Genomic DNA, 13,525 nt, shown 5'->3' with positions numbered 1-13,525 from the left:
GTTTTTCCTAGAGGCTAACATCAGGCTTATGATGATGTTCACTGGCAGTTGTGCATAACTGCAAAGGACACAAACCAGGTTCATCAGAGAAGCACAGACCAGGCAAGAGTCATGTTGAGGAGCTCTGCTGTGTCATCACTGTAAGAGGCTTGTTTCTTGCAGGGAAATTGTAGAAGAAGTACTTTCTTTATTTAGAAACCTGCAATGGGCTGTGAAGTTGTGGCCATAATTCCATTTGTGTGTTCTGTGATTTTCAAGTGTTTTGGAATTCTAGGTTACAGAGATTGGTGCTGATTGCAAGATATTCTTACCTATTACACTTGTGACAATTGTGCCATTGTGTGTAGGTAACACTTTAGCTAAATTAGACACAGAAATGATTCATACTTCATGTTGTTGATCATGAAGACAGGCGAAGCAGAAGAGGTCACTGAATTCAGGTAACTGCACGAGCAGGTTTTGATATCAAATTTAATAATAATAATAATAATAATAATAAACTATATTTTATATAGTGTCTTTAAAGGTGGCTTCTCAAAGCGCTTTACAGGATGACAATAACAATAAATAAGAAGACTACAACAATAAATAAGAAGATTTCACAAGATGGGACACAATTATAATTACAACAATACAACAATAGCAATAGAGGAGACCGTGGAAGGTGGTATTAAGAAGAGCAGAGGGGTGAAAAGTGGAACCAGTTAAGTAAAGGCTTTTCTGAAGAAGAAGGTTTTGAGTCTGGATTTGAAGGAGTTTAGAGAAGGTGACTCTCTGATATCCTTGGGCAAAGAGTTCCAGAGCTTGGGGGCATAGCAGGAGAAGGCCCTGTCGCCCATACAATGTAGACGGGCTTGGGGGACAGTAAGGAGGGCAGAATTTGAAGAGCGGAGGTTGCGAGGTGGGGAGTAGGGCGATAAAAGTTCAGACAGGTATTGAGGTGCCAAGCCATGTAAAGACTTATAGGTGAGCATGAGGATTTTAAAGTCTACGTAGAATTTGACCGGAAGCCAGTGCAAGGACTCCAGGATAGGAGTAATGTGATCACTTGCACTAGACCTGGTCAGGATTCTGGCTGCTGAATTTTGGACATACTGCAGCTTGTTCAGAGTAGATTTAGATACCCCAGGGAGTAGAGCATTGCAGTAGTCAATTCGAGAGAATACAAATATGTTGATCAGCTTTTCAGCCACAGTTAATGATAGCATAGGGTGTAGTCTTGCGATATTTCTAAGGTGAAAAAAAGATGTTTTGACAGTATGCTGTACATGTGGGTCGAATGTTAAGCCAGAATCGAATATAACCCCAAGGTTTTTCAATTTTGATTGAAGCTCAAGTACAGAGCCATCTACAGATAGGGTTACAGGACTGGCTTTACGAAGTTGATGGGGGGTACCAATAAGCATGACTTCAGTCTTGTCACAGTAAAGATGAAGGAAGTTTTGAGTCATCCAAATTTTTATGTCAGAGATGCAATTAGATAGAATAGAGACAGCCACATCAGTGTCGGGTTTGGTATGGATGTATATTTGAGTATCGTCAGCGTAAAAATGAAAGCTGAGGCCATGTGATCTTAAAAGCTGACCAAGTGGGAACATGTAAATGCTGAAGAGCAAGGGGCCCAGTATTGAGCCCTGGGGGACACCAGACTTGACAAGACCAATTTCAGACCTGTACCCATTGAGAGAGACAAAGTGACAGCGATCAGTGAGGTAAGACTTAAACCATTTGAGGGCAGTGTCAGAGACTCCAAACAGTCTCGAGACGAGAAAGTAAGATGTTATTTAAACCCTCAGGACTAAAATATTTTGTCCACATTGCATCAGGAGTCTGTCTTCCAGAAGAGAGTCTGGGGGTTATCTTTCAAGGTGAACATACATTTAATTAATCCTGGAATTCCTAGGACCCCAAGTATTATTTTGGATGTTTGATATGTAGAAAACCACTGCACCTGTTCTTGGCATGCACAAACGAATGAACCTAGCCAAGTGTGTTGAATTTCACCGAGTTTTGCATAATTTTTACTACCTTTCCAAAACTATTAAAATACAAAGACGTATAGACACAGAAGTTTTCAAAAGGTGAAGGATTTAAGTCCTGATTGGTGGCAGTAAGAGAATTCTAACCCAGTACATGTTCAGAATAAGTTCAAGCAGGGAGCCTGGGTAGGCTGCAGACGAACAGGTCAAGGTTTCTTCCACGCTGAAAAGAGAAGGTAAGAAACACAGCATTTTGGCTGTGGAGCCTTCTTCGGGTGAAGCCTTGTGTTTCCTTTCAGCTTGGAATAAACATTTACTTGTTCCTCACGTTCAGAATAATACAGGAAGATGCTAAATAGACTATTGTTACTAAGTCAACAAAATCCAGAGAGGCGCAAGAAGATCTAATATCTAGTATATATATTCTAGAATTATATATAATATGTAGTGTATATATATCTAATTTTAATTATAGAGAGCCATTAAAAAGGCCGCACGTGTAGCAGGTTCCACTAATCACTTGTTTTTAATGCCTGTTGGTCCAAAAAAACAATGCGCTCTTGAGACTGTGGGATTTTGGACTCCATCAGTAATTGTATGTGTGACTGTAAACTGTGATCTCCACCCACTTGTTTTCAAAGCTCTTAGGAGAAGTGATTTTCCTCCGAGTCTATGTGGCGTATCCTGATTTGCATCCAGGTGGCTTTTGATTCAGTTTCTGGTCTGAGCCGCTCTCTTCCATAATTATTTATCTTTGTCTTGGGAAGGAAGGGTTTTCTTCGGTCTGGGTGAGCCGGGGCGTGGCGGTCTGCCATCGGTGCGTTGTGTATTTGAAGTCAAGCCAGCAGAGTTCTGCAAACACTTCGTGCGCAGAGTAGCCACAGAGACCAGCAGCTAGTGGAAATGGGCGTGAAGCACATTCAGTTGTTCACACCTTTTCCCTTTTGTGTATACAGGCGGTGTATTGCACTGAATATGAGCTGTGAAAGGGGCTGTTGCCTTAAGCACCCGAAACTCGTTTCACACTTCATGCCTTGTCCTTTCGGGCAGAAAAAGGAGTGTCCGTGACGAATCTTAAACTTACAGGCCAACGGGGAATAAAAAAACAAAACAAAGGACAGACCGAAATGACACGTCTTGAAGAAGAAGACTTTGCTAGTGAAACCTCTTCCATAATACCAAATCAACAGTTTGAGTCAGACGTCCGCTTTCTCTGACTGCACACCCGTTAGCTGGGATGGGGGGATTCCTTGCACTGAAGCATCAGTTTTATACCTTTAAAACACAATTTGATCTGTATCCAGTTTTAACTGTGCAAAATTAATTGTAGAATTCCTGATTATATCGTGTGGATATGGTCAAAAATGCAGGCACGAGTGGATGCATATTTTTCTGCTCGTGTCTGGCTTTCCTGACTTCAAACTTAAGCTGTACACGATGTTCCGGTTCCACTGCATTGGTAGTAATAAATGATTCACAGCTTTGCGAGCTGAGGTTGTGTTCGAGGGCTCTCCCTTCACAGCCAGTAGACGATTCTGATATCCTGCGAAGAGGATACGTTGCCCTCTTTTGCATATCAGATCTAAGTTGAACTGTATTTAAAAGCCATCTGAGTGCAAAGGTGCTTCTCTCAGCTGAGAGAAAAGAAATCCTGTTGTTCGGGTGTGGATGTGGTCCATTTGTTAAAAGAGCGTCGGAGTTACAAACAGGAGAAGGCCAGTGACTCCCGGTTTCTCACTGTATTGCAAAACGTGCAGAGGATCTAAGAATTCCTCAAGATGTGTGAAGTCCGTTGCAGCTGCGTGGCTGGGAGTCCAGTCCTCTGGTCCGTATAAGGAATTCTCTCTTGTATCCTGTTCTGGTCATTGTGTTGCAGGCTGGAAAGATGCAGCTCCCTGGATCAGTTGTTTTTAATTGAGTGAGGGGGCCAAGACAAGGTTAATTCCATGTTTAAAAGCAGAAAGGGGAAAGGGGGTTGGAGCTGTAGGGCCTTCTCCAGCTGTGCGTGCGAGAGCAAGGTAGCACAGAGGAGGGTGGGACAGAGCGGCTGAGAGTGAGCAAGCACGGAAGGGGGTCAGGGGGAAGAGGGGTGAAGAGCTTTGTATTTTCATATTGCTTTTTACACTCCTGAAGAAGGATCGACAGCGGAAATGCTGTTTCTCTTTTTTTCTATCTTAACCTCTCTTACAGTGATGACACAGCAGAGCTCCTCAACATGACTCTTGCCTGGTCTGTGCTTCTCTGACGAACCTGGTCTGTGTCCTTTGCAGTTATGCACAACTGCCAGTGAACATCATCATAAGCCTGATGTTAGCCTCTAGGAAAAACTGTAGTCCCAAAACTGAAGCAAATTAACCTTTACTTGTTCCTTTGCATCCAACGGACACTGACGAAGCGCCCCACTGGAACATCTCCTGTTACATTAGCCGTGTTGCTGTCCTTTGTCCTGCCTCCGGAGCAGCAGTTAACACTCGTGTAACATGGTGACCAGATGAGTACAGTATTTCAACAGAGTCTGACTAGTTAAATAATTCGTTTTGTCATTTTCACATTGCGTTGTGCGATTCCAGTTCTGCCCTCTTAATTACGAAACCAAGTTTTTTTTTTTTTGGGCCTCTTTCATGCTTTCATTAGGCTGACTAGAAGTAGAGTAAATCAACCTAATTGGGCTCAAGCAGTTCTGGCTTCTCTTGTGAAGATAGTATGCCCCACTACAGCATGATGCTTATGGAGCTTTATAAGGATAGTACAAAACTGCATAGCATTACACAACACACGCAGGGCTAAAATTTGTGAAACGTTCCCAAAATCATGTGCAGTATACAGTCTTTCTTGATGACAAGATGCATGACATCAAATTTCTTATAATATGCACTTATTATGCACGTGCATATTAATATGCATGACTTAACATTGCGGTGCAACGCAGTATTTTGAGACGAAATAGCGCTATAGCTATCACAATTCTGGAGGCGGAGCGGTGGCTCTGTGGCTCAGGATCTGCACCTGTGGCTGGAAGGTTGCCGGTTCAAATCCCGCAGCCAGCAGAGGAATCCTACTCCGTTGGGCATCTGAGTAAAGCCCAACCCTTAACCCCAACTGCTCCAGGGGTGCTGTACAATGGCTGACCCTGCACTCTAACCCCATGCTCTCTCCCTATCTGTGTGTCTGTGTGTGTCATGGAGAGCAAGCTGGGGTATGCGAAAAGACAAATTCCTAATGCAAGAAATTGTAAAGGGTTAATAAAGTGATGTTATGTTAATTCTCAGTCATCTTCCTGGCTGCTAGAAAAAAAGTCCTGTGCTCTCTCTAATTTGACTAACATCCAAATATATAGCTATAGCTATAAGGAAGCTAACTAGCTTGATAGGTCTGTCCGTTAATATTATGTTCTGGTGATTGTGTAGTGAAGTAAGGAGTCAGCGCAGCTCAGTGAAGGTTTGAGATGAGTTTAATGTGTGATGAAAACAGCCATGTCAGGATAACACCGGGAGAAGGCCCATCCCCTACAGTGTCCACCTGAATGACAGCAGTATTACAGAGTCGTACTCTCTTATAACCATGAATGGGTGTTTATGAGTGAAAATGACCTGTCATCTGCTTGTAGCTGTTCCTGATAATATTATCCCTGGCTTTCAGTTATTTCTGAAATGTCACGTACAGCAGGTGTCTGTTTAAAATGCACTCAAGCCAGGTCACAGGAATGACCCCAGGCCAGTGTCAGATTGCTGTACTATTCCATGAATACTTGTTGATAAAATTTACAAGTATCAGTTTTCTCTGATTGAAGGGTTGTAGTTCATGCCGACACACTGAATTCTTTGGTGTCCCGTCTTTAAAAAAAATACTAAGGCTACATCGGATGTGAGGAAACAATTTGGAAAAATTGTCTGATGAAGTACTGTGGCTGGAAACTAATTCTGAACGTAGATAACTGTGGTGTAAATTGTGCCAGACTCACCCAGGACTTGCATGTCAATGTAGCTGGATGCATTTCTAATGCAAATCTGAGTCAGCAGGGCCAATCCAGTCGTCCACTCGACCGATGAGAATGCAAAGCAACAGAAAATCATTATATGGCACTTGCAAATATATTTCACTTGCCTTTCATGATGCCAAGCATGCACGCCCTTTTCATAACTACAAGGACATTATGGCACCTTTGAATTGGCTTGGAGTAAATGTCCGATATGCATATAACAGTGATATACAGTAGGGTGGCATGGATTACTCCTACCATAGTAGAGCTCATCAATTCAGGATGAATATATTAATAAGAGAAAAGATGCAAGAAGCTGAATACTGGGGTTCTGCTTCTTGGCAGGTCAGAGGACATCACTAAAAGAAAGCTGGAATTAGTGCACACTGTGTTTGTCAAGCCATGGAGCAGCTATATCACCCTGCATCTCACCACTGGCTACCCACTGAAGCCCAGCAGGAGTGAGCCTGGCCAGTACCTGGATGAGAGACCTGGGAAAAACTAAGGTTGCTGCTGGAAGAGGTGCAGGGGGCGCTCACCCTGCGGTCTGTGTGGCACCTAATGCCCCAGTAAGGTGATGGAGACACAATACTGTTTAAAAGAATACGCACTATCCATCTGATGAGGCATAAAACCGAGGTCCTGTCTCTCATTAAAAAAAAACCAGGGTGTTTCTCGAAAAGGGTAGGTGGCCAAAATTCCCTTGGGGCCTCCTTATGATCTCCCCTTTGTCACTTCATCACTCTGCTCTCCTCCCCAGTAAGAGCTGGTGTGTGGTGAGCGTCCTGGCGCACTATGGCTGCCGCTGCACACTGGTGGTTGTGGAGGGGGGTCCCCATTACCTGTACAGCGTTTTGAGTGGAGTGTCCAGAAAAGCACTAAATACCTGTAAGGATGATTATTTTCCTTACACTTCCTAGCACACACCTAGCACTTCCTAGGCTTTATCGCACTGGGTGCACATCAACCACTCCAGGACATTGTTGATAAGCTTGTGAGTATTTCAGGATTAGCTGATAGGAAGGCGAAATCAGTCTTGAGTGTAGAAATGTGGCAGCAGTGAAAGCTGTCCAGGTGTTTTACTGAAATTGCACAGCACAGTTGCCAGGGGGAAGTTTCTAGGTTCATCTTTGGCGCGCTGGAAAATGGTTCGTCATCAGCCGAAAGTCTACCGAAAATGGAAAAAGGCTCAAGAAACTGTGAAGAAAAGGAAATTTCTTTTGTGAAGCAAGGAAGTTGGCCGAAGCGTTGGAGAATTTTCCCAGGCATTCCTCTGCCAAATTTCCTCTGCAGACGACAGGGATTTGTGGGCAGTCTGCACTGTGTGTTTGAACCGCGTGGTTTTGGCTCACACGCTGGACTTGGGAACCTTTTGCAAAACGCTGCCAGCACTAGAAAATGAAAAGGTCACCGCTGGCGAATGAAAAGATGAGCTCACGGGAGCAGCTGGACAGTTTGCGGCTGTGCCTCTAGTTGAGAATGAACGCCGGGACAGGTTACTTCACAGGGGGAGGCTGCCAGAGAGAAAGCTGATGTGTTCGGAGCTACACCCTCGCTTTTCGCGGGTTCGTACTTCATGCTTTCCTTTATTCGCGGGTCTCCCCCCCTCAAAAAAAATCCCCGTACTTTCCCGCGTTGCGTATTAGTCTGCCTGTATGCCTTTTCGAGTCAGTTAAATTTCTGCGTTTCGTTGTTCGTGACGTTTTTTGTGCCCCATATCCATTATTTTTTTTTTAAATATGTGACTTAATCGTACTTCTAGTTCTCTTGCTAGTAATATTGGACCTCAAAAGACACAAAAACCGATGACTTGGGCAGAGAAAGTTGCACTTTTAGTCACGTTAAAAAAAAGAGAGAATTTGTTCAAGGAGTTGAAGCAGCAGCTCCCCATCACATTGTTTCTGCAAAGAAAAGAAACTCCAACCAGGGAAAGTGAACCAGACGCAAAATGACATTAAAAGTGAGTGGGGAAAAAATGCTTTTCATTTTCATTTTTTGTGTTGAAATGACTAAAAGGGATTTAATCACAAAGAGACATTAAAACTGCACAAAAACTCTTAAAATGCTATTAAAGACATTTATTAGCAGAACACTTATTCATGTTACCAAGACTTTTATGCCTTTCCTTCGTTTTCCCCCTTCCTTTCCATGTATCAAAAAATGCAAAAATCAAGCAATATTCTCTCGAATGTTCTCTTAATTACACTCGATTAGAAAAAAAGATACTAAAATGTAGTTTTCTGGGGGACCGGGGTTGTTTTGGAGAGGGCGGTTAATGATTAAACCCGATTTTATTCTCGTAATGCAATACCTTCCTAGTTTTTCCCCCTTTGTTTTGGCAAAGGCAGAGGAAGACTTCCGTGTTTGTGGTAAACAAATGGCGATGCGCTTCAGCAATATGAAGCTGCGTTGTTTATTCAAACAGGACTGTGTTGTGAAGAAATGGATGTGTTTAAAACACGCTGGGAAGTGTCTGCCCGCCTCTCCTGTGTGGGGTTTAGTCCACGCTGTCGACACGTGTAATCTGAACTCCCAGCATCAACGAGCGGCTGCTGTTTCCTCCTTTGCTCCGGCATCACGCGGCGCTGCTAGCGCACCTCAGCTACGGCCGAGTGATGCGTTTTTGTGATTTCTGTGAGCTCACGGAAAAGACATTTCATTGCCAGCAACTACTGCTGCACGCTGTATTGTTGTGCAATTGATAAATAAACTTTGATTTGATTTGGAGGTTCAGGTCCTATCAGCCTCACGCCTTTCGGCCCTGGTGCTCATTCAGACCATGTGTTTGATGAGCAAAGAGACAGGCGACCTTAAACCTGCCGCGCTGCGCAGGCCCAGACAGGGATCTGAAAGAGACTGATGGCTGCCGGGAGCTGTGAGCAGCCCAAGAGGCAGAGGGGGAGCAGATGATCTTGTCTGGTATCTCTGAGTAACAAACCACTTCTCCTCTTTTGAGAATCTGAGCTAAAAACCTACATGAGAAACACAGTAGTTTCTACACGCACCTCTATCGAAGAAAACTCAGTCTTCACTCGGGTTAGGAAATTGTCAAACGGAGATCTTTATTCAATCAGCTGAAGGGGAGCATAGCACAGAGTCAGGGTTTCCCCTCGCACTCGGTGAATATGCTCGCTCGACGGAAGTTTCACTTTCCCTTTTATACATGAAACGTAGGGGAGACTTTAACTTATCAAAGGAGCACAGGACGCTGTCGGAAGTCTTTTTAAACACAAACGAAACAGGACAGGAACCTGCCATTTGGCATCCTGCAGTCTGTTTAATTTCTCTCTGGTTGAACACACAGGGGTGTGAAAAATCACAGGCTTCAGTTGCAGGAAGACAGCTGTCTCCCACGCATTGTCACTGTCTTGACCCTTCTCAAGAGTTCCTCTCACTCGGTCTTCCACACCTCACATTTTTCCTCTAGTTCATAAACCGAGCATCACAAGGAGCTGATCACTTACAAGTGCAACAGATCCAGACGGTGCTGACGAAGCAGTTGGCCATCCATTTTATAGCAGGCGCACTGGTATTGTATTGAGCAGAGCGGACGTGAGTAAATGCATTATGCTGAATGTCTCTTGGGATCGCCAGCAGGCCTGCTGTGATGGATACCAGATAGTAGCATGAGCGCCCACCACTGGAAGCAGTGTGAGCTGTCCATCTGCGCCGGGGGCTGTGGGACAGGTTCCTGTGGGATTCCGTCCCCTTGATGTGACACTTTGCCCCGGTTTATCCCGGCGGAACTTGCAAGAGAGGCGTGGTGGCGCGGGCAGACAGCGGTGTGCTACGCCGCAGGAATCGGCCCGTCGGGACGAGACCGTAGCCGGGGCGGCTCCTGGGGTCCCTGGGCTCGATCAGCGTGTTGCCCTGCTGTCGGGGGGTCGTCAGTCACTGTAACCCAGACCCAGACTCCACATTCACGCTTCCACATTCATTCAACATGTAGGTATGGCTGGCACAGCGATGCAGTGGCTAGTATTGGTGCCAAGTTCACTTCCTGGGGTGCGATCTGTGTGGATTATGTTTTGTTTGCCCTGTGTTCATGTGGGTTTCCTCCTGGCACTAGGCAGAATAAACCGTCAATGGGACGCTAGTCCATCACGTGACACAAATATACAGTCACACTCGCACAGGGCCAGTTGTCACCAGGAGCCAGTTAACCTGCCAGTGAGTTTTTAGACTGTGGGAGGACAGCAGAGCACCCGTAGGAAGTTTTGCCTTCGACAGTTTATCATGCATTTGCGTCGAATTATTAATCGTATATCTTAAAGGCCAGGTCTGTGCTGTGGCATCTGACCATCTTAAGCTTGCAGGAAGTATTAGTTTAGACCAGTCTGAAAGTGCGAAGGGTGGTGGAACAAGCTGCCCCGTTGTTGAAGCCGGTGCATTGATTTCTTTCAGGAAATAGCTGTACGAGATTCTTCAGTGAATTAACTACTGAATGGGTTAGATGGGCCAAGTGGCCACCTCGTGCTTGTCACCTTTCCTATGTACTGTGAACCAAACATCAGTTTAAGATGGTTATTTTGTGACCGTGGTTCCCCTGTGTTTTGTTTTTCCCACCCTGAACACAGTGATGGACTGAAGAGAGCTTCATGCCTCACCTCTCCTAGCTGTCCCTTGTGACTGTGCAGATACGGCCCTGGTTGAACCCAGAGCGGAGTTTAGCCAGGCCTAACTCTGGGGCTAACGCTCCTCCTTTTCCAGACTGTGACGCGGGATGTTTCATGACCTGTTTTCACATCTCCCAAGAGCCACACCTGGCACCCCTGCAGGACAGGTGCGGTGTAGCTACAGTCCTTCCCAGGTGGGGCACATCCAGACCTCACTACTCCTTTTCATGAGTCTCAAGTATTTCAAAAGGAGAAAATGCATTTGACAGATTTCAAAATCTCCGTTTGACCTGGCTTTATCTTTTTTTTCCATTGTGTCAATTAAATAGATTAATAGATCATTAAATAATAGATAATTATATTCTCTTTTAATTAATAGATTATTATAATCTTGAAGAATTAATCGGTATTTAGCTGATTTTCAGTAAAAAGAGATGGTTTGTGCAATAATTTCCTGCATGCGTAATTCTTAAAGTAGTGTATATGTGCGACACTGCAAGACACATTTATTAGTTCAGGTTCATGGTGATAAAGACAACTAAATAAACATGAATATGGGAATATTTCAGGCACACAAAATGTGTCCTGATGTACACTGAAATGCAATAGAAATGCATTAGACACGGCAGGCCCTCACTGAATGCAGCTATTGTGTCCCTGCAGTTATTAATAGAATATAATGTAATGGGCTTCCTGGCAGCTCAGTGTTCTCTGTCTCTCTGTGGAGATTTACATCACATTATGCAAGACGAAGACATGCTGTGCCCTCTCCCTCCCCCGACGGTCACAGTTCGTGGCGCTTCCTAAGTGAGGACACCGCAGTGCAGGTGAAGGACGTTGCCGTGTGGGGAGGGATAGTGTTCTGTCTGCCTCGGCCACATGTGCGATATTCTTCAAGAAGACAAGTGTAGTTACTGTTCTGTAGGCTTACCTTTGTATATGATCTTCCCACAAGGCACACCGTACAGCAGTTGGATCCCCTTGCCACTCTTGCCAGTCCTGGGCCGAAGTCCAAGGCCTGTATTGCTTGTGGGCCGTGACATTCATTAGAAGTCGTGACCTCACCTCCAGTTTGAGGTCTCTTTATTTCTTGATACGGTGCCCTGCTGCCTGTGCGTTTTTCTGTCCCGCCTGCCGTTTGAACCAGTGTGGGCTGAGCCGTGTGGTGCGTGTGGATCCAGGAGGAGGGCTATGCTGTGAACAGCTATTGAGCGGTGCGGGACGCGGTTCGCTCTGAATTATTCAGTTGCCACATCTCCTTTTTCTACCCCTGCCTTTTCTTCCTGCCACCGGAGGCGTGCTGCCCTTTGTGATAGGTTTATTTCAGTGCAGAGGCACTCCTGAGAAACTCGCACCTCTTGTGCTTTATTTGTTTGGATGAACTACATTGGGAAATGAGGCTGTTTTTCTCAACACGTTTTGCCCTGGATGGCCATAGATTGGATTGAAATGGATTTACGACATTGTACATCTTGTATTGGTACCGTGAGGTGTATAAAGAGATCTTAAGTTAAAGACCAGATAATGCTTTGCCTAAATAAATATCTTATATCTGGAACAGTGCTACAGTGTGTGTAACCTTTTGAGCTGTTACACCTTCTTCCATAATTTAGTCATACCAGTGAGATCACTTCATCTTGAGTTGAATTGATTACCCTTTTTAGTGGATGGATACAGAGTTGTTTAATTGTGTTGTTATTTTATTGCTACGTGGGACATCAGTTTTTGGGGGTTCTTTTACCGATTGAGTGTGTTGATGATCACTAATGAAAATGACAGAATCATTATTTTTTGCTTTCAAGTCGATCTTGCCTTGACCTTGGTCTTGATTTGAATAAGCCCGGACCTTTGTTTTCCCAACAGGTGTGGGTTTTTAAGTCTGTTATAGCTGCCAATGTTCGGATTAAATTCTGTATGGTTTTAAAAACAGGAAGTGGTCTGGATGGTTAATGTTCTAAATTGCTGTTGTCCAAGGTAGAAATTCATCTCTGTTATGATCTGTACTATCTAATGGATTTATGATGAATGACAATGAAGTGTAATTTACTTTGCAAATGGAAAGTTTACCAAAAAAGAATATATTACTGACAGGCTGAGATGCTGAAAGAGAATCCTTTGCTGGCAACTGGTATTCTGTAGAACGACAAAGAGTTACATTTATTTTACATATTCAAAAACACCCGTCTACTTTACATTTTGATTATAATCTTTAATGAGATGTATTTGTGCAATTGAAACATGTTTAATTTCTTGTTTTTCAGCAAACACCTACTTCTTCATGGTTCAAGCCCAAGGAATGATGCTGAGGGACAACGTCAGAACAATAGGACACATGATCAGATTGTACACGATCAAAAACAGCACTCTTAATGGCACAGGTGGGTTACGTTTCATCCGAGATGATTTTCTTGTGATGCTTGACCAGACCCCGTGTAAATACACAGTATAATCTTGCACATGTTTTTGAAGATGGTAGTCCTAGGTTTGAAGATGGCACTAAAGGCCTGTAGTCAAGGAGATTTTGTTGTTTGTTTCAAAAGGTTAATGCACATTAAACACCAAAACATCGCTTAGTTGCTCCTCTTGTCTTAGCAGTTGTTCTTAACTAGCTCTTTAACAGTGCTCCTAAGCAGAGCCGGAGGGGGAGACATGCTCCCTCTGAAGAGCATTTCAAGGAGTGAGATTAAAATAAGATTCAGAACGTCGGAGATACCAACTTCCCCCGATTGCTTAGACATCAGGAGAACGCCGCTCTGCTGGGCGTTCATAACCGGGGATGAGAATGTCCTGCAGATCTGGGGATTTCCGCAGGACTTGAGGATGGTCCCATGACTCCGATGAATCATGTCGATCTGGGACAGAAGAATGCCTGTGAGGGGCAGGGGGCGATAACGCAGGAAAGGGCACAGGCAGCCGGTTAAACTCTGGATTTGATCCGAGTGGATGCTTAC

The 13,525-nt window shown here is 44.4% G+C and overlaps 1 protein-coding gene across 2 annotated transcripts in view; it reads left to right on the top strand.

Annotated features, from left to right (window-relative positions):
- Nucleotides 1-13,525, top strand: part of b4galt6 (beta-1,4-galactosyltransferase 6) — a 38,629-nt gene that overhangs the window by 7,885 nt on the left and 17,219 nt on the right. Inside the window, exons 1-2 of one of the 2 annotated variants that reach the window (XM_088642662.1) lie at nucleotides 7,352-7,523; nucleotides 12,836-12,952. In XM_088642662.1, the coding sequence (XP_088498788.1) occupies nucleotides 12,853-12,952 (100 nt within the window). In that variant the 5' untranslated portion in view covers nucleotides 7,352-7,523; nucleotides 12,836-12,852. Of the gene's footprint in view, nucleotides 1-7,351; nucleotides 7,524-12,835; nucleotides 12,953-13,525 lie in introns of those variants that run through there. The other variant, XM_088642661.1, reaches the window with a different exon arrangement.

Source organism: Lepisosteus platostomus, chromosome 8, assembly GCF_059453375.1.
Source record: "Lepisosteus platostomus isolate fLepPlt1 chromosome 8, fLepPlt1.hap1, whole genome shotgun sequence".
NCBI classification, from domain to species: Eukaryota; Metazoa; Chordata; class Actinopteri; order Semionotiformes; family Lepisosteidae; genus Lepisosteus; species Lepisosteus platostomus.
This window is presented reverse-complemented; position numbering and strand designations above follow the sequence as displayed.